Source organism: Linepithema humile, chromosome 2, assembly GCF_040581485.1.
Source record: "Linepithema humile isolate Giens D197 chromosome 2, Lhum_UNIL_v1.0, whole genome shotgun sequence".
Classification (NCBI taxonomy): domain Eukaryota; kingdom Metazoa; phylum Arthropoda; class Insecta; order Hymenoptera; family Formicidae; genus Linepithema; species Linepithema humile.
Genome location: NC_090129.1, coordinates 10845975 through 10871747, shown reverse-complemented (window position 1 = coordinate 10871747; position 25773 = coordinate 10845975). Strand labels below are relative to the sequence as shown.

At 33.5% G+C, this 25773-nt stretch overlaps 3 protein-coding genes across 3 annotated transcripts; all 3 read left to right on the top strand.

Annotated features, from left to right (window-relative positions):
- The first annotated feature begins 1088 nt into the window (after positions 1-1088).
- On the top strand, positions 1089-7832 carry LOC136997923 (protein toll-like). Its single transcript, XM_067349343.1, has 5 exons — positions 1089-2423; positions 3293-4308; positions 4400-4691; positions 5325-5993; positions 6286-7832. The coding sequence occupies exons 1-5, from the start codon at positions 2229-2231 to the stop codon at positions 6823-6825; spliced, it is 2712 nt and encodes a 903-aa protein (XP_067205444.1). The 5' UTR covers positions 1089-2228; the 3' UTR covers positions 6826-7832.
- Positions 7833-14276: 6444 nt separating this feature from the next.
- LOC136997928 (juvenile hormone acid O-methyltransferase-like) lies at positions 14277-16172 on the top strand. Its single transcript, XM_067349358.1, has 5 exons — positions 14277-14877; positions 14966-15137; positions 15423-15555; positions 15631-15778; positions 15910-16172. Exons 1-5 carry the CDS (start codon positions 14691-14693, stop codon positions 16098-16100), a joined length of 831 nt encoding a protein of 276 aa, XP_067205459.1. The 5' UTR covers positions 14277-14690; the 3' UTR covers positions 16101-16172.
- A 3434-nt stretch (positions 16173-19606) lies between these two features.
- On the top strand, positions 19607-20965 carry LOC136997925 (carboxypeptidase N subunit 2-like). The gene has a single exon (XM_067349353.1). The coding sequence runs from the start codon at positions 19905-19907 to the stop codon at positions 20835-20837; it is 933 nt and encodes a 310-aa protein (XP_067205454.1). The 5' UTR covers positions 19607-19904; the 3' UTR covers positions 20838-20965.
- Positions 20966-25773: the final 4808 nt, after the last annotated feature.

The following is a 25773-nucleotide window of genomic DNA, read 5'->3' as shown; positions in this document are numbered from 1 at the left end:
ATATGTTTCGCAGGTTGCTCTTATTGTTAGTTTGCTACTTAAATTTTGCGCTGCATTGCGATTCTTAAAATAAAAAAGAAAAAGAATAATAATTGAATTAAATATAAGTAAACTAAATATATTTATAAAAATTTTGCATTGCATCTAAACACATATGTGTCAAAACAATATCAAAATATCAAAAATAAAACAAATATAAATTGTCATATTTAAAATATATATACAAACTTTAATTACCTTTTTAATACATTTTACATTTTTTTTAACCCCCCTCACCAAAACTAAAACATTTATCATATCAAAAAAAGAACTAATTTTCTTTGTAACAAAATCTGTTATCAGTAAGATTGCGCAGGGCGTGTTGTTATACCTCAAGTTTACCGCTTCTCTAAAATTCAACTTTTGTATAAAACATTTTTGGAATAATGCAATTTTTTTAACATAAATTAGGTTGGCATTGAAAATGGGTAACCCTATATGATACTTAACTTTACCTATTTGCATGACTTAATTACTTATGCAGAAATATAGCAAAATATACAAACGTACACAAATATGTTACTTACAATTTAGAAACATTGACAATATATTATTCACTGACAAATGTTTTGTTCATCTTTTTTAAACAATAAAAATATAAATATTTAAAAATATTATTAATTTAAATCAGTTTTAATTTTTGTTTAACTTATTTTGTAATTAAATTTTCTAATTAAATTTAAATATCAGTATGTGTAGTATGTGTAGTATAATTATAATAGTGTGACAAACATCTCGTATTTAAAAAATTAGAACGCACGCAATAAACTAATCTTTCTTCATATCTTCCTTCCTTCCTTTCATTTTGCGGTTTCGTGATAGGAAATTCTACTGATTATTCGAGATTAATTAAGTGAGATGCTGATAATTGTTTTAGAAAGTCTAAAAATATCGTCAAGAAAAATTAATTATTTATGTTTTGTGCTTTTAATTTCTTACGTATCATGCATACAATTAAACACATTTTTTGTATATCGTATAATTATACAAAGCTAAGAAGAATAAATAATAGAAAAACAATAAAAGAGCGGAAACAGTCAAAAGAGAAAAAGAAAAGATCGAGATTACTTAGTCAGTCTACGTAGGACCAGCTAAAGAATAACAACTCTCCAACTTGGAGACAAAAATGTGCAAGCTTCCATTAGCCGTCTAACGAATGGTTGATTGTAGTTGACAATTATTTTTTAAATATTGCGTGCAAGTGTGAAATGTGATTATAGTTCTGTAAATTAAATGAACATAATTCTTTTATGTCGTTTTGTTAACCCATTGCTTATATGGATTTTTTAAGGAATATAGTTTACAATTGAAATAAATCCAATCTATCAGAAATGTTAAGAAACATGCCAAGTTGTGCTTATGTGTGACACCCGTAGATGAAAATAATATTCTTCAGTATTATTTGTCATCATTAATTTTTATTAGAGAAAACAATCTAAAAACAGAGCTCGCAATCATTTGCAATTTAGTATAATATAAGGTGAGTAAATAATATAAATTTTATTTTTTTAAATCTATTTATGTGTCAGCTTCTGTTAATGATCAGTCACGTATGTAGTGTAGAATTTAACCGTACATTCGCGGTGTAGTAAATGCGTTTGCAAAATGTGAAAGTTCTACAATCATTATAAAATAAATATCGGTGATACAGTATTATTCGATTTATTGAAGTAATTTATTTTCAAGAATAATCGATTTCTATTATTCTAAACATTGCTTCCTACTTGCTATAATATTTAAAAATAATAAAGAAAAAGATTCAAATTATAATTTGTAAGAGTGTTATTTATATTTATATGTCACTTACGTAAACGATAAACAATGTTTAATAATTTTACTATCTTGTTTCTAACAAAATTTACGTACACAGCTAAATTAAACCTAGCCACTTCGTAAACAAACAATTGCACTTATATGTGCAAAAATTGTCAGAAACAATCTATGTATTATAATTTTTACGCATATTATACACATTATAATGCAAAATGCTAACAAGAAAAAATGCATCTTTAAGGCAGTTTCTACGATTTTTCAATTATTCGAGACTTATATAAAACTTTAAGAAATAAATTTATCTAATGTCAAGCAATATTTTAAAATTAACAAAAAATTTTTTTTTTGTAGTTATTAAATTAATCTTTATTTAATAACACATTTATTTGATAGTTTTCATAGGTAATCAAACGAAAATGAGTACCCGTCATAAGACATGCATCGTAATTCAGTTCATCACTATGACAAGCATTTTTGCTCTCCAATGTCCAACGAACAAAGAGTGTCAATGTATATATGAGAACTTGGAATTATTTGATATAAATTGTACAATATATAATAATAATTCTGTTGTCGAACTATATATTCGCAGCAAGGATGCTTATATAAGTGTACGTATTCATCAAATCATGAATGTTTCATATCGATGTATGCACACATCGCACACCTGCAAAAAAAGTGATACAAATCAAAAATATCAAATTATTAGAGGGGAAAGAAGAAATTGCTTTAATAATAACGTTTCCCATTAATAATATCATAAACTAGTTTTTATCAAATTCTGTCACTAATTATAAATTGTCTAAGGCAAAGTTGATTTTACAGAAAATAATTCGACTTGTCCATACTTAATTAAACAATAATTTAAAAATTAATTATTTTTGGCAGTATTAAACATATCGGACTTATGCGGAAAGTATTTAAATTTAACTTCTATTACTTTTTTCTGTTTAAAGACCGATTTAGAACGCAATTCGCTCACAAAACGTAATTCGAAAAATTTTTGACTAATGTCATTTTTTTTGCGGTTGTGCGATATATAATTTTCAAACTTTATGTACTCACAATCAATAATGCTATAAAAATATAAACCAAAAGCTATAAAATTAAAAAACGACTAATATTGATACAAATAGATTCTTTGCTATATTATACAATTCAAATATATTACAAGACATCAAATATTAAAAAATATTAAACTTTTCATGATTACGATATTCATGTTTTTTTATATTTAATAATATCTCTCGTAGAGCAAAGTACTATCAAAGAAAATTTTCTATTCCATCTTTCTTTAAAAAGTTCTTCAATGTCTTACTTACTATTTATTTAAAAAACTATTAATTTTACTTTTACATACTATTAAAAAATAATTTTGTATCAAGTTCATGGAAATTTTCACACATAAACGTTTCTCCTTTTTTCTTTTAACTTTTAGATAATTGAATCAAATTTACATAAAAAATGTTTTTTTTCATAGATTACCTGTGTCAACTCAGCGGACTTGTCAAATTTTAATCTCGACGTATGGAATATTACGTTGCATAATACTTCTTGGGCTTCTGACTACCTGATGGTGTTCAAAGAGTGCAATTTACCTAAGAACATCAAATTGATTGACATTGCGCGAATGCTAAAAGCCACAGATATTAAGGAATTAATTTTTTCATCATACAAAAACTTGAATTTGACCTTGGAAAAACATCATCTAAACGGTTTCAAAAATTTAAAATCTCTGACAATAGAGAACTACAACATACACCATATGGACAAAGATCTGTTAGCCAATTCGCAAAAATTACAGATCCTTTACATAACAAACACCAACTTAGAATCTTTGGCCGTTGAATTTTTTTATTTTACCCCCGAATTAATGCAACTCAATTTGGAGAAAAACAATTTGAGACAGATAGAATCCACCACATTTGATAAGCTGACAAATTTAATACGTCTTAATCTACATAAGAATTATTTAACCGAGTTCCCAGCGGGCATTTTCGACAAACTTGTCGCTTTGAGACACCTCGATGTTTCAATGAATAACTTATCCAGTTTACCAGAAAATATATTCGCAAAGCTGGAAAACCTTAACAATCTTTTTCTAAAAGGGAACAATTTTACAAATCTGCCAAAAGATCTTCTACGAAACAATGCAAAATTGGCAAGCGTTTACTTATTCGACAACCAGAGAAATTTCACTTTATTGGATGGATTTTTTAGCAATTTAACAAAATTGAAATATTTGTCACTGAAAATTAATGGACTAGTCACATTACCGGAAGATCTCTTTTGGGGATCATCTTCGCTGGAGATCATTACATTGAGTGACAATTATTTGCAATTTTTGCCCGTAGAAATATTTCAAGATTTGTCAAACATAGAAATATTGGCATTGGACTCTAATTATCTAAAAGCTCTGCCGGATAATATTTTCAAAAATACCAGTAAATTAAGAATATTGAATTTATCAAATAATTGCATTACTACCATTTCCAAGTATGTTTAAATCACTTTTATTATATGATTGATAATAATTGCTTACATGTTTTGTAATTTTACTGATACAGAAATCTTTTTTATATTTTAGAAACCTATTTAATGAATTATTCCAATTGGAAGAACTAAATATGGAACAAAATCATCTAAAAACTATTCCCGATTATAGTTTTTATTATTTAATAAGTTTGAAAATTTTTTACTTGTCTCACAATTATCTTACGTTACCTAAATGGTCCAATGCATTCACCATACAGTATTGCAGCTTAAAAGAAATATATTTAGTTAACAATAGCATTTCCGAAATATTGACTGATTGGATAACTAAGTATGATGAACTTCAGACTTTGGATCTTAGCTATAACAACATATCTACTATAAAAGTAAGTATTTAAAACGGCACCTCGAAAAGTGTAATATACAGGGTGTTATAAAGTTAAACCATTAAACATCACTAGTTTAATACCAATAAATCATTAATAAATAAAAATAAAAAAAAAATATTATATAAATATAGGTTCTAGAAACGTTTCGCTATCACGTTATATTGAAAAAACAGAAGTTTGTTGGCTCTTTTATATTAAAGAACCTCCATTGATATTTCTTTGCAGCTTGAGAATTTCCATTGCAGAAGTCATATACAAAAATCATATATGCGTACCCTTTGTTACAGAACACTTGTGACATTTTATTATTAAATTTTACCATGTACTGATATAGTAAACTAATTTTAAAACTGACATAGATTCGCTGATTTATCGAAATTGATTACCTTCGATGATTTCAAATAATAAACATAGCAACAATAAACTTATTAGATAAACATTACTGATCTACTTTCACCTCGCAATATATTAACAGCGTAACCGTTATTAATAACGAATCCGTTATTTCTAATCACAGAACATACTGACAAAGTTTAAGAATTTAACTTTGGAACACCGTGTATATTAGATATATGAAATTGTTTTTGTGAATGATGAATGTATGACAATACTATTTTTTTTTAATTTTAGACAAGTGATTTACTGTTTTCATCGCACAACGTTCTAGTGAATTTGACTCATAATAAAATACAACATATCCTTTTACACGATGCCGAAAATATCACAAAAAAACTCGAACAAAATATACGAACAAAAACTGATCGTAGCATTAGAGTATTAGTGGACAATAATCCGTTAAGTTGTGACTGTGACGTGTACGATTTTCTACGTTATTACGAAGGGAAAATGCGTAACGTTCGAAGCCATTTTCAGATAGAATTACACAATTTAATTTGTCATAGTCCGAAAGAATTGGAAAAAGTACGCGTAGATGCCTTATTATCGTTGCAATATTTTAAAAATTTAACCTGTAGGGTAATAAATACAGATTCCATTACTATATGCCCCGAAAAGTGCGATTGCTTTTTGAAGCCTTTTGATAAGGCTTTCATATTTGATTGTTCTCATAAAAACTTAATTTACGTGCCAAACAATATAAGAGAACCTAACATTTATTTTATTCAAAATTTAACAAAATCAGTTGACACAATTTCGCAATTTTATTTGAATTTCTCCCATAATCGGTTAACACAAATGCCAGACTTGGAAGAATTAAAACTCATACCAGTAAATAAACTTTTTTTATCTCACAACGACATATCTACTATTTCCAAAAATAGATTATCGGAGACAACAGAGGTGCGTAATTTAACTGTATTTTACATAAGAATAATTTATAGAAAATGAATTTAAAGAAACTGTTAGAAACATATGCTACCAAAACAAATTCAAAATGTCCAAAAAATTTAACAAATTGATTTTGAATTTTTTTCACAAATAGCTATATATAATAATCTATAAAATATATGTATATATGTAATATATGGCAGAAATATAAAATTATAAAAATTATTTATCCTAAAAAGTATTATAGAAGAATGTTAAACTTTATCATTAAATTTGAATCATACTGAACATACACACATTTCAGCATTTGGAGCTACATAATAACAAATTATCAAGAATACATACTGATGTGCTGAGGTTTTGGGAAAACTCTACCAATTTAACTCGCTTGACGTTACATGAAAATCCGTGGGAATGCGACTGTGATGCCAGAGATTTATATAAGTTTATTCATTCGGAATCCGGAATAATCAAAATGCCCGAAGTCTATAAAGTAATATGTCATAGAAAGAATACATCCATATCAGAAATGACCTGGGACGATTTTTGTCCCTCTCACGTAACAATGATTATCAGTATCAGTGCAGCAATTGCTTTTATTGGATTAATTGGTAGTATTTTTGGTCTGTATTACAAATACCAAGAACACATTAAAATATGGCTTTTTGCGCATCAGTGGTGTTTATGGTTTGTTACGGAAAAGGAATTGGATAAGGACAAATTGTACGATGCGTTTGTGAGTTTCTCGCACAAAGATATCGATTTTATAGCAGACGAGCTGATACCGAATCTCGAGAGTGGCTCAACACCATTTAAATTGTGTGTTCATTATCGAGATTGTTAGCGGGCGAATGAATATCGGATAATATTGCTAGATCCGTGAATAATTCTAGACGAATGGTAGTGGCGCTGTCGTAAAATTTCTTGAAGAGCATTTGGGGAAGAATGGAATTTCGGGCTGCACATCGTCAAGCGTTAAGCGAAGGTCGGGTGCGAGTGATACTGATCTTGTATGGTGACATCGGACCCAGAGATGATCTGGATCCTGAACTGAAAGCGTACATATCTATGAACACGCACGTTCAATGGGGAGATCCTTGGTTTTGAGATAAATTAAGATACGCGCTGCCTCATCAATCCAGACGACCGAAAAGCAACCATGTCCGAAGAGAGGTTCCCGAATTTGAACTGTAGAGTCATGAACTGTAAACAAACAAAGATAACAAAAAACTCATTCATTGAATTTCCTAAGGCACTTACGATCACTCTATCGTGAACTGATTTTCATCAACGGAAATAGCTATAATTATGAGTAATAAAATTGATACAACTGCAAGTAAAAAATTTTTTTCTACAACACAAAGAAGGAGAAGATTTGACACCGAGTAAAAATGACTTTTTAAAAAAAAGGTAAAAAAAGGCGCCAAGTACACGCTCTTGTCACAACTAAAACAAAACAGTATTGCTTTATTTTTCAAAAAAATTGTATATATTATACCTTTCAAAAAAAATCTGTCGTATATATTAAAATTTTCAAAAAAAGCTATTCTATATACTTTTTACAAAAAAATATGATATCAGGAAATGGCACCAAGTGGGACTAAAGAACTATGAAAAAACTTGTACACTATTTCTATAAAATTCTTCTATAAAACTCTTGTACATAAAGCTGTTGTATATATAATGAATTATATTATATACTATATTTTATCATATTTTACATATACTGTACTATATATATATTATTAGATATACTATATATATTATAAAAAAATTTTTTAAATATTTAAAAAATAAAAATATTTATTAAAAAACGCAAAAAAACTTGGCGCTGCTACACCTCAAAGTAATGAAATTAACATGTAGTTTACTGTAGCAGCGCCAAGTTTTTTTGCGTTTTTTAATAAATATTTTTATTTTTTAAATATTATTTTAATTTTTTTATAATATATATATAGTATATCTAATAATATATATAATATATATAGTATAGTATATGTAAAATATGATAAAATATATAATATAATTAATTATATATACGATAGCTTTATGTACAAAAGTTTTATAGAAATAGTGTACAAGTTTTTTAATAGTTCTTTAGTCCCACTTGGTGCCATTTCCTGATATCATATTTTTTTGTAAAAAGTATATAGAATAGCTTTTTTTGAAAATTTTAATATATACGACAGGTTTTTTTGAAAGGTATAATATATACGACAATTTTTTTGAAAAATATATATTGACCAGGCTGGGAACTACCTTTTATATCGTGTTTGGAACCTCCTCGTCAAGGATTTTATTGGTCGCAGCATCCCTTCCTTAAGCGATTGTGATTGATTTTTTAGAAAATCACGCAGAAGTCGCATGATATAGGCTGCGTTCGGGGAGCGCGCTATCAGCGCTATTGTGTCATTCAATCCTTGTTTTATGTCCAATAAACGATAAAGATAGAATGATGCAATAGCGCTGATAGCGCGCTCCCCGAACACAGCCATAGAGATTATGGGAGCTTTTCATCAAGGCGACACACATCGACACGGTGTCAGACATGGTGCTTTCCAACAATGATACGCCACGGCACGGTTCGACACAGCAGAAGAGCGTAGTCGAACACAGAGTCTAGTTCATGGCTGCCAATTTTTGGGATGGTATTCTAGAAAATTTTCATTTTATCCATCTGCAAAATATATTTATACTCATCGCGATCGTAAACAATAATTAATGATGGTTATGTTTGATTTGTACGTACTTTAAATATGCCAATATGCTCTTGGTACGCCAATTTTTCAATTAAATAAACTTACTAGATATCATGGGAAGACATAAGCAGACTCTAGCAGTCTAGTTCAGAATTAAACGCATTCCATCAAGTATCCAAGCACGGTGTTTGACCGTGTCACACAATGTCGATCTGTGTCTCCTAGATGGAAAGCTCCCTATATCGCGTAGCACTGATAAGTGCGGCGTATTACAGAATAAGATGCCGCGGGATAAAAGATACCGCGAACCCAAAGATGCCCCGGGATAAAAGCAGGGGCGAATTTCCCATTAGGCTGGATAGGCTAGGGCGGCAGATTTTAGGGGGCGGCAAATTTTCAATTTTTGAATTAAAAAAAAATTTATTAACACTTGATTTATATTCGAAATACATTCTGATTTTCATCAAAAGAGTCATAATATAAATATGTTCGTGATCACTACTGTTAAAGAGCGTATAAAGTGCTATTTTTTCCGGCGTTTTCGGCGAAATTTATTTTCCGTTTTTCTCCTCCAATTCTCAACCGATTTTGCTAAAATTTTTTTGTTGAGTTTTTTTAATATTAAAAATTTTTTTACGTTCTTTACATTTCTGGCTTTATATGCTCGGGGTAACATTAAATATTATAGAAAAAATGTCAACAAAATCGGTTGAGAATTGGAGAAGAAAAACTGGAAACGCGCGCGCGCGAGAGAGAATGTGCATATGCATGTGAGTTTCATTTGTTTGACGCGTGCTCGAATTCGAAAAACAATAGAAAAACAAAGAATAGGGATAGACGAGATGCTGGCGCATTAATCTACAGAAGGAGCGAGCGACTCGACACTCAATTGTCATTGCAAACAGTGAATAAACAGCGAAGAAATACATTTTTAAGAATCAACCTTTTTTCTGTGCCTTTTTTTCCTCCTTTTTACCATACATTCAATAGCATAAATGTATGGTATTATTGTACGAATTACGTTCCAGTAAATAGTTTCAGAAGTGTTTTAGATATGTATAATAAATCAGAAAAAATTTAGAACATTTTTTTTAAACTGAAAAAAGTTAATTATTTAAAAGTATTTTTTGTGCGATTATTAGAAACTGATATATATTTATAAATTTATACAGATCTATTTTTTACAAAGTTCAACGATGAGTGACGGAAGAAAACGATTAAGCGGTTATCAATTCAGAAAGAATGCTAAAGAAAAAAGGGAGAAAGAAGAAAAAGTATTGAAAAAAACTGCTACACTAGAATCATTTTTTTCAAAATCTAACAATACTAGTGTTGCTTGTGCTAGTACAAGAAATGATAATAGTGAAACAGAAGCAGTTGAACGTGATATTATCATAAATCAGTCCACGACTACAGTTCGCGAGGAAGAAAATGACATAATAATAAAGGACGTAGAAAAAGAGACAACAACAATAAACGAGATCGTGAGTACATGCGATAAAGACCCGGCTAAATGGATATTAAATGAATCAACTCGCGATTATTTTGCTGTCAACAGATTTGTACAAAATAAAGATGTTGATTTAAAATTATCGAAGCGAGAGTATTCTGATCAAGTACGCTATTTTTCATCGAGTTTATTTCAACGTAAATTATTAAATGGTGAAAAAAGTTTAAGAACGTGGCTCATATATTCTGAAAGTACAAATCGTGTATTTTGTGGACCATGTCGATTATTAAATTTGGATAATTATTTTGCAAAAGAAGGTTTCAATGACTGGAAAAATATGATCAAATCTATAGAATGTCACGAAAATTCCAGTTTTCATAAATCATCTATATCAACTTTAAAAATAAGAGGAAACAAAATAGGACAAGCTGATAAAACGTTGATAAAGCAGTTAGATGATGAAATATCTTATTGGAGAAAAGTGTTAGAAAGAGTAGTAGCTGTTATAAGGTCACTTTCTTCCCGTGCAGTTCCACTGAGAGGTCACGAAAAAAAGTTTGGATCACCCAAAAATGGAAACTTTCTTATGGCACTGGAATTGATCAGTTGTCTTTTATTATAAGATATGTTCAAGAATGTGGTTCACCAGTAAAACGTTTTATTACGTTTCTTCCAAATACAGGACATAACCCGAGTCGAAATTTAGCACCTATATTGAACCTTAATCTTTTATTTTGAGGTAGGCATAAGAGAGTCAAAGTAGATGTTATGCATTGTATCGTATGTATATAATAGCACCTACTTTGGCGCTACAATATGTCCGAAATTTCCCTTTTTCCTGCTAAAGTTTCAAAGTAGGGTTTAGTTAAAACCCTCCGTTGACCCGCTTTAGACCCTGAAAATATATAGATTCCTTTTTGCCAGCACTACTTTTATGATATTATCAAGAAATTCTAATGATTGCAAATGTTCACAATAAAAAAAAATACTAACTATAATTTTGATTAACGATAATTTTTAATAGCATACAATTTAAAAATATCATTAATCAATACCATTTAGTTGAATTTTATTATCTTTTGAAAATTTGTAATTATTAGAAATTTCTTGATAATATCAAAATATAATATCAAAATTCAACTATTGAGTATTAATTTCTAATATTTTTAAAAATTCTATGTTATTAAAAATTATCATCAATTAAAATTATATAGTTAGTAATTTTTTTTATTATTGTGAAGATTTTTGCAATCATTAGAATTTCTTGATAATATCATAAAACTAGTGCTGAAAATCCATATACCTTTGTGATTATATTAAAAATATTAAATTAAGATATTAAATATAAAATAAGATACTAAAAACATTACATAATATTTATTGAATTAAATATTATTTATTAAGTATATGTAATACATATAGTTAAGAGTATATTATTAAGTATAGTTAACATGCGTTAAAACAAGTTCAGACAGAAATATTTATACAGAAAAAGGTCCAAATTAAGACTGAAACGTTTGATAATATTGTATCACTTAATAAAGCAATAATCAAAATACAACCACATTATGCATATTGCTCGTATAGTTTTTCATTCTTATTTGAATTTTAACGAGTACATCTAAAATAGTTAACATTTAATAAAAAAATTAATTTAAAAAAATTTTTTTGCGCTGAATCTTTTTCAGATATCATATCACTATTTTGAAGAAGAAAACGGAAAGGTATCAATATTAATAAAAGTTGGAAATGCAACGAATTAAATATTTTTCTTTATGATTAAACATTATAATAACTTTTATAGGTCGAATTTATCTAGTATATATATATATATACTAGATAAAAGTTCGAGGTTTAATGGAGGAGTTCTCGCAGTAATACAATCTATTTTGTGAGGCTCTATAGGTTTAAAGTAGTATTTCAACATCAAATTATAGGAGATCAAGTTTTAAAAGAGGAGTTCTAGGTTCTAATTCCGTAAAAATAGGTTCATATAGGCTGTATGAGCATTAAAAGAGACGCTAAATTTCGACTCGGGAAATCACAGGAATTAGCAGAAACCGTCAGTAAAACACTCATTGACTTGGATATTGACATATCTAATTGTAGAGGCCAATCTTATGATAATGCTGCTAATATGTCTGGTGCTTATTCGGGACTTCAGATAAGAATCAAAGAACTAAATCCTTTAGCTGAGTATGTACCATGTGCTGCCCATTCTTTAAATCTCGTAGGAACCTGTGCCGCAAGTTGTTGTACTGAAGCAACAAATTTTTTCGGTGTCCTCCAGGAACTTTTTAATTTTTTCTCGGCATCCACACACCGGTGGGAAATATTACAATCATATATGAAAGCCAAACTAACACTGAAGCGACTGTCAACAACACGATGGTCTGCTAGAGATGACGCTTGCCGAAGTTTGAATGAATCTTGGTTGGAGATTATTGAAGCTTTATCCTTCATTGAAAATAACGCAGCAAAAAAAAATATAACCAGAAGTGAAGCAAAGGGATTACGAATTTGTTTAGAACGATTGGAAACCGCGTTTATGGCTATATTTTGGGGTACTTTGCTTTCAAGATTAAACGCATCAAGTAAGAAACTCTACAAAGTATAAATATTGATATCTCCATTGTTTTAGAATTGTATAAGTCTCTTATTAATTTCGTCCAAAGGATTAGAAACGACTTTGATGAATTTGAGAACAAAGCGAAATTATTGTCAAATGAGCAGAAATACGAAAGATGTAAATCTCGAATAAAGAAAAGAAAATTGCAACTTGATGAATCACGAGATGGCGATGCTGATGAAACGTTCAGCAGCAGAGATCGTTTTCGAATTGAAACATTCCTCGTAATTTTAGATAGTTTACGAACTGAATTAGAAAAACGGTGTTCTGGGTATGAAATTATATATGATAGATTCATTGTGCTCATCAAATTAAGAGAGTTGAGTTCAGCAGAAATAAGAGAACATGCTATCCGCGTCTGTGAAGGCTTTCCAGATGATATTGAACTCAGTATTGTTGAAGAATTCTTACATTTGCGTGAACAATTACTCTTGCCTGAAAATATATCCGTGTCAGTGCAAGATATATGCACATGGATGCATAAAAATGACTTATGCAATGTATATCCGAATGTGAATATTGCAGCAAGAATATTTAGAACTAAAGCATCCTCAAACTGTACGGCTGAACGTTCATTTTCGTGCTTACGACGAATAAAAAATTACTTGCGATCTACAATGTCAGAAGATAGATTAAACGCGTTGGCACTTCTGTCAATTGAGTCCGAAATAATGTCAAGAATATCTTTTGATGACATTATTCATTCGTTTGCTAAAATAAAAAAGCAAGGCGACATTTTGTTTAAACTTTGATATACTTTTTTAACAAGAAAATTGTTTTGTTAATGTAGTTCCTGATTTCCAAAGATTAGTTTAAGATTAGTTTAAGATTTAAGCTGATTATTTTATATTTCAAAAAAAAATTTTAAAAATCAATGCAGTGTGTTATTTATTATTATTCAAAGAATCCTATATATAAGATACCTGTTCTTATTTTATTATCTATTTCTTATTTAATTAATAAAAAAATTCCCTCTTGCTCCACTGTCATTAAGAAGCGGCAAATTTGATTCAGCCTAGGGGCGGCAGAAACCTAAATGCGTCCCTGGATAAAAGACACCGCGAACCCAAAGATATCACGGCTTGAAGCTACTGCGGCAATAACAATAAATCAAAAATGTTTATTCAGAGTCGATTTGTATATAATATACCTTCGGTATAATTGATGTCGTGCACGACTGATTTTAGCGCTTATACAACAAAAATCGATGGCCGAAACGTTTCATCATATCTACTTATAAGCGTTTGATCATATCTATAAGCGTTAATGATTATATTTATAAGCGTTAATGTAAAATAAATGATTAAGCACTGAGATCCAGCTACGGCTCTATTTGCTTTATATTATTTGTCTTATTATAAAATAATAGAAGAGCCCTCAACTCTTATTGATTATTGTTATTTATTGAATAAAAGAAATATTTTTTATTAAAAATATTGTGCATATTGATATTAATTCCTTTTAAAATAGTGATGTTGTTAATGAATTTTTTAATACTACTTATGACTACAAAATGTTTAAGTTATAATTATTTAAATTACAAAAAAAAAAACGGAAAAGAAAAGAAAAACTGATACGCTGCATCAAAACAATTATTATAAAAACATATTATACAAACGGAAATGTCGAAATATTTACCAATCGATCAATAAGCATAACTAGGCCAGCAGTCTGAGACGTTTTGCTTTCAATGGCAAATGTGAGTTAGTGAAATTTTCAAATCGTTATCAGTACATCAGAAAATAGCATCAAGGTTTTGCATTAGATAACAGATAACATATCTTATGCAATAAAGATAATTGATATGAAGAACCAAAAAACCGACCTATATAAGGAGTTGCAGAGAATACTGCGATGCATTACATTGAATATACAGAAACACTGACCGAGTTGTGAAGCAAATTAAAGTTGCAATTGTTAAAGTTGTAAATATGGTAAACCCAAGGGATTATGCTTCATCTGACAATATTCAAAGATACAATGTATCACGTTTAATTGATGAACTTGCTGATGATTTAAAGAAAATTTCCGGAAAATGTATGGATATCGGTTGTGGACCGGGAGATGTAACGAATGACATTCTTTTGTCATCTCTTGACCCAAATGCAGTAATAATTGGTAAGTAAACAAATAAATTGTTTATATATAACTACAAATTATCGTGCATTATTACTTATTGTTAATCCGATTATTGTATATCATGCAGGTACGGATATTTCACAAAGCATGATCGAATATGCAAATATGACATATAGCGATGAGAAACGACTTAGATTCGAAGTATTAGATATCCAAACTAAAAATTTGCCTGAGAAATATGTATCGGAATTTGACCACATTTTTTCATTCCACACTTTGAATTGGTGCAAAAACATTCGGTAAGTAAGATTATTAAGCACATATAAATTAATAAATTTCTTACAAAAATATAATTTTTTTCTTATAGGAAAATTTGGTATTTATTGAATGAAAAATTGCTATTAACAAAATTTAAAACTGGTTTAAATAAATAATTTCTGTGTAATTTTTAATTTGAAATAATTGGTTTTAATAACGTCTTTTGCTTGATTAGACATAATAATATGAACACAATTTTAATTTACAAATATTATAATAAATGTATACTTCAAAAATTATTTACATTTATCTTCTTTATTTAACAGACAAGCGTTTGAAAACATTTATCGCATGCTTCGACCTGGTGGAACTATGCTTACATTATTTTTAGCATCTCATAATACATATAATGTTTTTGAATTAATGGCACAAGATAAAGACTTTGCATCGTACAAGGAAGTAATCATTATATATATGTAATGTATTTGTTTCTAATTTTTCAACTACAAGTTACTAATTATTATTTTTACGTAGGACGTAAAAAGGTGTATTTCACCATATTTTTATTCAAAAAATCCTCGCGAAGAAGTAAAAGAGTTACTTAAAAATATTGGATTTGAAATTTGCCATTGCAGTCATCGAGAAGCGACATTTTTCGCTAAAAATTCAAACAAGTTTTTATGTAAGTCTTATTAAGAACTTATTAAAGTTATAAATTTTATACATAATTATCATCCGTGTTATAAATCTTTTGCATTATTTATATATTGATACATTAAAAATTTTAATTTTAATTATTGATTACTTTAACAGCTGGGATAATGTCCATACCCACATTTTTGGATAAGATGCCGCATGATCTCGCAAAAGAATTCAAGGATAATTTCGCACGTGAATATATGAAAAGGGAGATTAGCTGTACATCAATATGTAATAATCAAGAGCAAAAATTTGTATTAAATATATTCAAAATGGTGATAGTTTATGCACGAAAAGTTATATAATATTGCGTATATATGTATCCTCATAAAAAACCTTTTCAAAAAATTGTACTTTCAAAAATATATTATATTAAAAAAAAGTTTTTCTCACAAAAAACCTTTCCAAAAAAAGTTGTATATATTATAAAAAACTTTCCAAAAGGATTGTATTTCCAAAAATATATTATAAAAAAATCTTTTTAAAAAAATTGTATATATTATAAAAAACCTTTCCAAAAAATTGTACTTGCAAATAAGTAATGTCAAAATTCTTTGCGAGAAAAAGCTCTATTATATATAGCTGTGGGCCTAAGCAGAATGGCTGTCTTATAATTTTAAGACAGCCTTAAGTCTTTGTCTCGAAGTGACGCACAATACTGTCTTGTGTCTCGAGTCTTAAACGTATATACACCGTGTCACGCTGCAAAAAGTACGTGTGATAAACGAATATATATAAAAAAGAACTAAATATATACACAACTACTAATAAAAGGTAAATATTTCATAAACATTTATAATATAATATATTTAAATCTGTTAAATATGTAATAACAATTTTATGCATTACAATGTATTTCAATAAATGAATATAACCTAACTTTTTTATAAAAAGGATTTATTAAAGGTTATACTTATTTATAAATCAAATTTTTGATCCAATATTATATGTTTAAACTTAATTGTATGTCTAATTATTATATAATTATCTAATCAAAATTATCTTGTTATTTAAATTGTATTACATGGATTGACAAATTAAATCTATATATCCATCTAGTATATCCATCCATATATATATCCATCCAAGTATCTAGTACATTAGTATACTTTTTTGTTAATTGTTTCAGTCAATTAAAATGAAAGATCATGAATATTGCGAATCTAACATATGTGAATCATATGTATACAGTCAAGAGATATCAAATGAACAAGAAAATATTGCTATAGAAGAAAAAAATGGTGATGCTTTTCTCATTGAATTATACAGAGAACGCCCATTTTTATACAATAAAAGACATAATGATTTTAAAGACAGAATAATTAAAGATAACGCTTGGAATGAAATGTCTAAAATTATGCTAAATAAAAATTATGGTAAGTTACAAATGTTATTTTTTTTAATAATATATTTTTTATCACATTTTATTGCTAATTTATATGATGGATAAGTAAATATGATAATGGATTTAAGTATCTCAAAATTTTCAGGTAATTTTTATACACCTGAATACTGCCAAACTAGATGTACATCTCTAAGAATTCAATACAATCGTGAGAAACGAATCTTGAATGGTCAATATAAAAGTGGAAGTGCTGCTTCAACTCACAAACCTTTTGTATTTTTTTCCCAATTGTCATTTCTTGACAATTATGTCAGACAGCGAAGATTTGTAGTTATTATTGCTTAAAAATTTTCTTTTAATAGTATAATATATACTTATATATTTTTATATTTTCAGAACGCATAGTAATATAAAAGCGATTGAAACTTCATCTTCTACATCATCTTCGGAGTTATCAGTCAATATTCCAAAATCTAATGAAGTATTTCATAAAATATCAAGCGATTCTGAAAAAGAAGATAATTCTAATAATGAGGAGAAAAACAAAGAAAATATTCTTAAAAAATTAGATACAAAACCTGTGAAATACAAGAAACGCAAAATAGATGAAACGAAAGAATTTGAAAAAATGTTTTCATCAGTTACACAAAAACTTGTCAATGTTTTGGATAACAAATATGAAAATGAAGATGAAGCATTTAGTCAGTTTATTATTGCTCACTTGTCAAATCTTCCACAAACTGAAAAAAATATCAGGAAGAAAATGATAACAGATGCTTTATTTGCTTCATTACAAAAAATGTAATATGTCTGTTATATATTTAACGCGTGATTTTTCTTTTTATATTTATTATTGAAACATTCATTTTACACAAAAGTTTTTCATTTTTTTATATTATGAATAATAATATCAAAAATATTATAAAGATTTTGAGTTTAAAAAATATATATATATAATGTTCAATTATATATATTTTAAATAAAACGTATAATTTTATTATTCAAGATGTTAAAAAAATGCTTTGTATTTCAAATACTTATTGTGCAATTTTTAAAATGTGTAAAATGTAAAATATGTGCAATTCTAAAGTGTATATCCTAACTTTTATTTTCAATACTTAAACATATATTTTTTGTTCATTACATTAATGTATATTTTATTCATTGCATAATTAATAAAAACTTTATTTGTAATTATTTTTTATTTATGTAAATATTGATTTATTATTACACACAGATCAACATCAAGACTCTCTTGCAAATGTAATTTTCTGATTGAAACATTATGCTATATGATTAAACATGGATAAATAATGAAAATTTTAACATTAATGATAAGTTAATAATAAATAATAAACAATACATTAAAAAAGTAAGTAATAATTTTAATAATTTTTATTGATACTTTGCTTAATAATTAAATTTTCTTATTCTTATAAATTATATATATATACAGGGTGATTCAAAATAACCGTATGTCCTTAAAGGGACATATTTCTGAGCGTATTCTGAGACAACTTTTCCTTTGGCAAAAGTTTGTGCGGAGCTTAATTTTTAAATTATAAAAGAAAATAGCGTATCGTGAGTTGAGTACAAGAAACAAGCAGGGGCGCCGCAACTCACCGCTACACACGGGTGTTTACGTGAGGCGCCTGCTACAATCAGCTGACACTCACGATACACAATTACTCGAAAAACACGTGTTACTTTTTTCGAGTAATTTTCACGCATCAAGTGATTAGTAGTGATCGTTAAATAAATTCCTCGTTTAACGATGAAGTGAGTGAACAGAGTATGTGAATGTGTTGTGTTTTGAAACGTGAAACGTGAACCATAAGAAAGTGGAAAAACTTTTACTCGATATGGATCTGTCTCATCGCGGGAGAAAGAGAGAGAGAGAAAGAGAGATGCGTATACGTATTTGTGTATCGTGAGTGTCAGCTGATTGTAGCAGGCGCCTCACGTAAACACTCGCGTGTAACGGTGAGTTGCAACGCCCCTGCTTGTTTCTTGTACTCGACTCACGATACGCTAACTATTTTCTTTTATAACTTGAAAATTAAGTTCTGCACAAACTTTTGCCAAAGGAAAAGTTGTCTCAGAATACGCTCAGGAATATGCCCCTTTAAGGACATACGGTTATTTTGAATCACCCTGTAGATACAAATTAATTCTTTGCTATATTATACAATTCAAAAATATTAAAAGATATCGAATATTAAAAAATATCAAACTTTTCATGATTACGATATTCATGTTTTTATATTTAATAATATCTTTCGTAGAGCAAAGTATTTTTTTTTAAATTTTTTATTCCATCTTTCTTTAAAAAGTTCTTCAATGTCTTACTTAGAACTACTTATTTACAAAATTATTTATTTTACATACTATTAAAAAATAATTTTGTATAAAATTCATGGAAAGTTTCACAAATAAACGTTTCTTCTTTTTTCTTTTAACTTTTTTTAAAATTTTTTATTCCATCTTTCTTTAAAAAGTTCTTCAATGTCTTACTTAGAACTACTTATTTACAAAATTATTTATTTTACATACTATTAAAAAATAATTTTGTATAAAATTCATGGAAAGTTTCACAAATAAACGTTTCTTCTTTTTTCTTTTAACTTTTAGATAATTAAATCAAATTTACATAAATATGTTTTTCACATAGATTACCTGTGTCAACTCAGCAGACTTGTCAAATTTTAATCTCGAAATATGGAATATTACGTTGCATAATACTTCTTGGGCTTCTGACTACCTGATGGTGTTCAAAGAGTGCAATTTACTTAAGAACATCAAATTGATTGACATTGCGCGAATGCTAAAAGCTACAGATATTAAGGAATTAATTTTTTCATCATACAAAAACTTAAACTCGACCTTGGAAAAACATCATCTAAACGGTTTCGAAAATTTAAAATCTCTAAAAATAGAGAACTACAACATACAGCATGTGGACAAAGATCTGTTAGCCAATTCGCAAAAATTACAGATCCTTTACATAACAAACACCAACTTAGAATCTTTGGCCATTGAATTTTTTGATTTTACCCCCGAATTAAATTGGCTTTATTTGAGGAATAACAGTTTGAGACGGATAGAATCCACCACATTTGATAAGCTGACAAATGTAATACATCTGGATCTACGTAAGAATTATTTAACCGAGTTCCCAGCGGGTATTTTCGACAAACTTGTTGCTCTGAGACACCTCGATATGTCAATGAATGACTTATCCGGTTTACCAGAAAATATATTCGCAAAGCTGGAAAACCTTAACAATCTTTTTCTAGAATGGAACAATTTTACAAATTTGCCAAAAGATCTTCTACGAAACAATACAAAATTGGCAAGAGTTTACTTAAACGACAACCAGAGAAATTTGACTTTATTGGATGAATTTTTTAGCAATTTAACAAAAGTGAAACATTTGAAACTGATGAACAATGGACTAATCACTTTACCGAAAGATCTCTTTTGGGGATCATCATCGCTGGAAGAGATTGTATTGAGTAACAATTACCTCCAATCTTTGCCCGTAGAAATATTTCGAGATTTGTCATACTTAGAAATATTGGAATTGGACTCTAATTATCTAGAAGCTTTACCGGATAATATTTTCAACGATACCGTTTTATTAAATATATTGAATTTATTAAATAATTGCATTACTACCATTTCTGAGTATATTTAAATTGCTTTTATTACATAATTGATAATAATTGCTTACATGCTTTATAACTTTATTGATACAAAAATCTTTTTTTTCAGTACACTATTTCGTAAATTAGTCTGGTTGGAACAACTAAATATGGAACGAAATCATCTAAAAACTATTCCCGATTATAGTTTTGTTTTTTTTACAAGCGTGAAAATTATTAACTTGTCTCACAATTATCTTACATTATCTAAATGGTCCAAGGCATTTACTACAGCGTTTTACAGTAAACTAAAAGAATTATATTTAGTTAACAATAGCATTTCCGAAATATTGGATGATTGGATAACTAATCACGATAAACTTCAGACATTGGATCTCAGATATAACAACATATCTACTATAAAAGTAAGTATTTAAAACAGCACCTCGGAAAGTGATATATACAGGGTGTTCTAAAGTTAAACGATTAAACTTTATCAGTTTGATCAATAAGTAGAAATTAGAAAAAATTATATAAATATAGATTCTATAAATGTTTTGCTATCACGTTATATTGAAAATCAGAAGTTTGTTGGCGCTCTTCTATAATAAAAAACCTTCATTGATATTCCTTTGTAACTCGACAATTTCCATTGCAGAAGTCATATACAAAAATCATATCTGCGTACTCTTTGTTCCAGAACAATTGTGGCATTTTATTATGAAATTTTACCGTGTACTGATATGATGAACTAATTTTAAAACTGACATAGATTTGCTCAACCATCGAAACTGATTACTTTCGATAATTTCAAATAATAAACATAGCAACAATAAACTTATTAGATAAACATTGCTGACCTACTTTCATTTCGTAATATATTAACAGCAAAACCGTTATTAATAGTAAATCAGTTATTTCTAATCGTAGAACATACTTTTTTTTTTTTTTGGTAAGGCGGGAGAAATCTTTTATGGATACCTTCGGGCCTCGGGGGAGAACCCGAGGGTCATGTGGGAGTCCCCCAGGGAAGGTGTCCCTAGGTATACCCACTAAAACCCCCGCCGGTAGCCATCCTAACTCGTTTTGAGAGGGGGTGAGGCATCGCCAGCGGCATTCATCTCACCCCCTCTCGGGTTTGACCGTTGTTCGGTTCCTTCCTGGAGGGGGGGAGAGATATATGTTTCTCCCACTCCTCTATTTCGTCTTTTATTGCGGAGAAGACTGGGCTACCACAATCTTCCCCCGCCCTCCCTGGTTTATGTGTGGGGGGGTCGGGACCATCATGAGCCCCCGCTCACGATTGGTCCCCACTGGGGGGAGGGGGAAAAGTTTCCCCGCTTTCCCACCCAGCCTCTATGAGTAGGGGGGGGGGATGTCTCTTTCGGGATGTAAGTCCCCCCCGGGGTCTCTCGGATTGTGATGTTGGTGGTGGTGGCAAATTTCTTTACCACCTTCCGAGAGACCCCTACTCCTTTCAGTCCCTACGTGGGGCTGGTAAACGGCGACGGGGGATTAATCTTCTCCGCCGCATTGCGGTCGTGGGAGCACCCCCGCCGCCGTTGCCTCCCGCTCTTCTATGCGAAGGGGGAGGGGGGTGGTGGGGAGGGTGATGGAGTGCTGTCTACCTTTTCCGCCTCCCCCCTTCTGATTCTTTCCGCCTCCTCTTTCTGCAGCATCACAACCCCGCAGAATTTGGAGGCGGCCTTCCACTTATCCTCTCCCTCCAGCATTGCTCGAACCAATGCTGGGAGGGAGAGGTCCTCTCCCACCACTGCGGTCAGGGCTCGGCGCTCCTCCGTCCAAGCCTCACACTTGGAGAGTGTGTGCTGCGCCGAGTCCCGACCGGCCGCACAGTGGTGGCATCTCGTCGTATGCTCCCTACCAATCCTGCACAGGTAGTCACCGAAGCAACCGTGCCCGGTGAGTACCTGTGTCAGGTGGAACTCGAGTCCTCGTCCTCGCCTGTCTACCGATTCCGGCAGACAGGGCTGGATGGCGTGGGTGGTCCATCTACCCGTCGCAGAATCCGCCATGGCCTCCTGCCATTGGGATATAGCTTTGCGACGGGCATTCCTCTTGATTTTATCCACGGCCCCTGGTCTTCGACGGGCATTCTCGGTGCGGTCAGGGTCCCTCGTACGCCGATAGACTTCGGCGTACGAGTTCGCCAAGAACTCGACCGGGAGGAGGCCCGCCAGGGCCGTGGTCGCCACGAACGACGTCGTGCAGTAGGACCGAATAATCCTTGAGGCCAGCCGGTGCTGTTGGCGATGAACCATCGCTTGGATACGCCGACTGGCCAGGACTTTATCGGCCCATACCGGTGCCCCGTAGAGGGACACCGATTGCACAACATTGGCGTACAGACGCCGAACTCTAACGTTCGGCCCACCCACGTTGGGCAGGAGATGGCCTAACGCGGCCGCCATCCTGTCCGCCTTGGGGATAATTTGCACAAAGTGCTGTTCAAAACCCCAAAGCCCATCCAGGATGAGGCCCAGATACCTCATCCGGGTCCCCACCAGGACTCGGACCTTCCCCACCCACATTTGGATGGGGGGAGGACGCCCCATGGCCCTGTCGTAAAAATACAGGGCCTCCGTCTTGAGTGGGGCTACCTCCAATCCCATGGTTCGAATGAAGCATACGACCGCTCAGGGTTGCGGCATTAGCCGCGTCCCGAGCCTTTACCCAATTCCTCCCCCGGGCCACCACCAGCGTGTCGTCTGCATAACACAGCAGACGACAGCCCAGGGGAAGCGCCGTGCGGAGCACTCTATCGTACGCGAGGTTCCACAGAAGGGGGCCTAAAACTGACCCCTGTGGAACCCCGCAGTGCATAGGCCTTCTGCTTATCCGCTCCAGTTGGTCTTGGTACTGGAGCGTCCTGCCGCGGAAGTAGTCCCAGACTACATCCCTTAGATATTGGGGGAGGCCATGATGTTCCATGGCCACCCCCACCCAGTCCCAGGGGAGGGAGTTAAACGCGTTGACAATGTCTAACGACACTGCCAGTGCCACCTCTCCCTCCCCTACAATTTGGTCCGAGAGGGCCCTCAGGTGCAGAATTGCATCTGTGGTAGAGCGACCCTCTCGGAATCCAAACTGCTCCTTGCTAAGGTCGGGACCATTCCGCGACAGGTGCTGGACGATTCGGCCAGCAATTATTCTTTCGAACAGTTTGCTGACCTCATCCAGCAGGCAAATCGGCCTATAAGCAGAAGGCTGCTCCGCCGGCTTCCCCTTTTTGTGGATCAGGTCCAAATTGGCCATTTTCCACGCCGAGGGGAAGGTGCCCGTCCTGAGGCAGGTGTTATACAGCCTCCTCAGGCGGGCCCCTACTCCGCCAAATACCAAGGCCCAGATTTGGCCAGGGATCCCATCAGGACCGGGGGCCTTGCCAGCCGCCCCCAGTCTCTTTGCTACCTCGGAGAGCTCCCTTCCTGAAATATCCAGGTCCTCGGACCAGGGGGGAGGGTCCCTCTTCGGGGGGATGTTAACATTCCTTTCGGGGAAGAGGGTCTCCACCACCTGGCCGAGGAACTCCGGTTCGAGCGTCTCCGAGATGGGGGGCGCCGCCGGTCTTAGCCTGTTCAAGACTATCCGATACGGACGCCCCCATGGGTCCCTGTCGAGCTCCGCAATCAGCTCGTCCCAGGCCTTGGCCTTGGCCCTGCTAATGGCAGACCGCAGTGCGTACCTTGCGACAAGGTACATACTGTGCTCCACTGCAGTCTTCTCAACATCTCCACCCGCCCTTCGTCGGGCCCTGAGGAGATCGCGGCGAGCTGCGTTGGCCGCTCTGCGGAGTTCCGCGATCCCCTCACACCACCAATATGCCGCCCGACGAGGGGCGGGTCTCGATCGGGGCATGGCCACGTCACAGACACGTGTCACCATGCCCACGATCGCGACGGCCTCTTCTTCGGCTTCAACGTGGGCGGGAGGATCCGCCCACGTCTCCACCAAGACCGCCGCCTCCAACCAATCCTGGTCCAATTTGGCCAGGACTCATCTGCGTGGTCTACTTCCCCTCCGCAGGCGACGGAGCAGCACGTCCCTGGGGGTGGCTGTCAGGACCACCTCTATAACTAGGTGGTCCGACAAGGACTCCGTGTCCGTCACCCTCCAGGACGTCACCAATCGCGCAGCCCGCGGGGAGGCCCACGTCAAATCGACTATGGACTCCCCACGGGGGTGCACACACGTGCTCGTGGACCCCCTGTTTAACTGCAGGAGACCCAGCTCCGCCGCCCAGTCCATCACGCACTCACCCTTTCTGTCAGTGCGCCGGGAACCCCACGCCATATTCCAGGCGTTGAAGTCCCCGGCCACCAACACAGGATGGGGGAGGCATCGGCGAATGCCCCCCCCCATTATCTCCCGTAGGAGGTGCAAGAAGTCGGGGTGGAACATGCTGGGAGGGGCGTAGACCCCCACCACCCGTAGGGCACCCCACCGCGCGATGACAAATCCCCTCCCCTTCTCCAGTATGGATACGGGGGGTGGAGCGCGGGGAGTGCCCTCTTATGATAACAGCGGAGCCATCAGCGGCCGCGACCCAATTAGGATTTGAGTCGGGCACGCTGTATGGCTCCGCTACCACGCCCAGCCCGGCGTCACGCCCGCACAGGTCCGCAAGAAAGAGATCCTGGGCCTGCCGGGCGTGATTCAAATTGGCCTGCAAGAGTCTTGTGGACATTGTTGGGTCCGCGAAACCCGTCACTCCTGCAGGCCGATCTCCATTGTGTCCTCCTTAGCGGGACACTGCAAGGGTGTGGGCTCGTACTCCATCTCCTGGGGGGGACAAGGCCCCTCCAGGGCAGGCAAAATCGCCGCTGCCTGCTCCTTCTTTTTCCCTTTTTAGGGTGGGGGTGCCTGAGCATTCCCCCCCTTCGTCCTTTTGCCCCCGTTCTTTGGGGCCTTGCACGCCAGGCCCCCCATTCGGTGGGAGGCCGGGCGACCGGCTGCGTGGCACAAAGTGCA

Excerpts from the sequence above, each read along its gene's own strand:
- LOC136997923 (XM_067349343.1), top strand. The coding sequence starts at position 2,229 with ATGAGTACCCGTCATAAGACATGCATCGTAATTCAGTTCATCACTATG. Across the intron at positions 4,692-5,324 it reads ACAACATATCTACTATAAAA|ACAAGTGATTTACTGTTTTC; the intron begins GTAAGTATTTAA and ends TTTTAATTTTAG. Across the intron at positions 5,994-6,285 it reads GATTATCGGAGACAACAGAG|CATTTGGAGCTACATAATAA; the intron begins GTGCGTAATTTA and ends CACACATTTCAG.
- LOC136997928 (XM_067349358.1), top strand. The coding sequence starts at position 14,691 with ATGGTAAACCCAAGGGATTATGCTTCATCTGACAATATTCAAAGATAC. Across the intron at positions 15,138-15,422 it reads AATTGGTGCAAAAACATTCG|ACAAGCGTTTGAAAACATTT; the intron begins GTAAGTAAGATT and ends TTTATTTAACAG. Across the intron at positions 15,779-15,909 it reads AAATTCAAACAAGTTTTTAT|CTGGGATAATGTCCATACCC; the intron begins GTAAGTCTTATT and ends TTACTTTAACAG.
- LOC136997925 (XM_067349353.1), top strand. The coding sequence starts at position 19,905 with ATGGTGTTCAAAGAGTGCAATTTACTTAAGAACATCAAATTGATTGAC.